General features: G+C 48.2%; 1 protein-coding gene across 1 annotated transcript; it reads left to right on the forward strand.

Moving 5' to 3' along the window:
• Positions 1 to 333: 333 nt before the first annotated feature.
• LOC121991527 lies at positions 334 to 1,303 on the forward strand. Its single transcript, XM_042545520.1, has 2 exons — positions 334 to 786; positions 1,190 to 1,303. The coding sequence occupies exons 1-2, from the start codon at positions 334 to 336 to the stop codon at positions 1,301 to 1,303; spliced, it is 567 nt and encodes a 188-aa protein (XP_042401454.1).
• Positions 1,304 to 1,985: the final 682 nt, after the last annotated feature.

The raw sequence follows: 1,985 nt of genomic DNA on the forward strand, positions 1-1,985 counted from the left end.
TTTCCAAGGAAGCCAGATATAAACCCAGTGGAACACTGCAACCGCATTGAGCTGAGGAGCGGACGTACTGTGGGAGACCCCCAAATCATTACTCAGAAGGAACCTGACTCAGAGAAGGAGCCCTCTCTCCTAATGCCCAATCAAATTCAAAACAGGGATGGAGAGGAGACTACTAAAAAGGTTAAAGAAACTCCTCAAGTCCCCCCACAGAATCAGATGATTCCTTTCTCTCAAAAACTGATAACCTCCCAGAAGGATGAAGAGTTCAATCGATTCCTGAAGAAGATCAAGGAAATTTGCATAGAAGTACCACTGATAGATGCACTGCACCAAATGTCGAAGTTCGTAAAGTTCTTAAAGGGTATTTTATCTAACAAGAGGCAGAAGGGTGACTTCGAGACCGTAGCATTAACAGAGAATTGCAGCGCCCTCCTTATGGCAAACTCTCCACCAAAGCTTCAGGATCCAGGAAGTTTCTCCATACTATGCAAAATTGGTTCTGAACGCATACCGAGAGCTCTCTGCGACTTGGGGGCCAGTGTTAGCCTACTTTCGTACTCTTTATGTAAGAAGCTGGGCCTCCAGAACATTAAATTGACCACTATGGCACTGCAATTAGTTGACCATTCATGCAGATACCCAATGGGAATAGTGGAAGACGTGCGAGTAGAAGTGGGTGGATGTATAGTTCCCACATATTTCATTATCTTGGATATGGAGGAAGACCCCAAGATGTCGATCATCCTTGGAAAACCATTCCTTGCCACATCTGGAGCCATCATCGATGTAAAAAGTCACAGGTTATCCTTGGAGATCGGCAAAGAAAATATCAAGTTTGATTTATCTGATTCCTCTATCTGCAACCCTCTTCTCAAGGCAATTCTAGCAAAATCAACATACACGAAGTCGAGGAGTGCAGTTTCCATGAGAGTTCCCCTCCAGCGAGCAACAAGAAATACATTTATCCTGCACGAGCGAAACTGAAGGTGCAGACTGGAGCATTAACCCTAGGAGGAGAGTCGTGCTTCCACGGGTTTAGTCCGCATTAACTGAAACAGGGTCGAGCTAAAGACCTAAAACAAGCGCTTCTTGGAGACAACCCAAGCATTTTTTTTTGTTCTAGTTTGGTGAGTTTAGTAGAGCATTTTTATTGTTTATTTATTTTTTTCTTTTAGATGTTCGTTTTCAGGATGTGCAGAGCCTCCATAAGCTGGTCGTGAGCATTTCATGGGCATGGAGGCGTCAGAGGAACCGAAAGAGCGAAGGGCGAGTCACCGTGAGCCTAAAGGAGTCGGCCGTGTGATCCCACACGGCCATGTGAAGCCAACAGAGGAATGAAGGCCACGGGTCGTGCAACCTTGCATAGCCGTGTGGCCTATGCAAAGGAAGGAAGGACACAGGTCGTGCCACTCGGCACGACCGTGCAAGACTGCAAGAGAAGGAGATGACTCGGGCCGTGCCAATTGGCACGGCCGTGAGACGTGTGCAGAGAAGAGGAAGGACTGGGTCGTGCCAACTGGCACGGCCGTTCGGCCTTGGCCGAAAGGAGAAGAGAGGAGGTTGTGCCAATTGGCACGACCGTGCAGGGCCATACCTGACCCGGTCGTGTCTATAAGACACGGTCGTGCCCCTGCCCGTGTGCGTCACCCGCCCCTCTAAAAAACCCTATTCCCATCTCCTTCTCTCCCAAAAGCCTTCTCCTCTCTACTACACCTCATCAAACCCTGATTTCCCACCTCTAGAGCTCACTTTTGCTTAGATCTACATCTAGATCTAAAACTTCTTCAAGCCACAAATTTGAAAAGAGAGAAGAAACTTCCCTACTCTTCCTTCCTTCTCCTCCCCTTCCACCCTCAAGACCCATCTCCACAAGAAACTCCTCAAAGCCTTGCACCATGTCGCAGATCTTAAAGAGACTTCATCGAGGAAGCGGTGGATCTGGCGAAGGAGATGCACCGGGAGGCGACAAAGGCAAAGGGAAGGCT

The sequence above is a fragment of the Zingiber officinale genome, chromosome 6B, assembly GCF_018446385.1.
Source record: "Zingiber officinale cultivar Zhangliang chromosome 6B, Zo_v1.1, whole genome shotgun sequence".
Taxonomy (NCBI): Eukaryota; Viridiplantae; Streptophyta; class Magnoliopsida; order Zingiberales; family Zingiberaceae; genus Zingiber; species Zingiber officinale.

Bases quoted from the DNA above. Each gene is read 5' to 3' on its own strand.
- LOC121991527 (XM_042545520.1), top strand. From the start codon at position 334: ATGTCGAAGTTCGTAAAGTTCTTAAAGGGTATTTTATCTAACAAGAGG. The intron at 787-1,189 runs GTAAAAAGTCAC...GTTCGTTTTCAG, and splicing joins CATCTGGAGCCATCATCGAT to GATGTGCAGAGCCTCCATAA.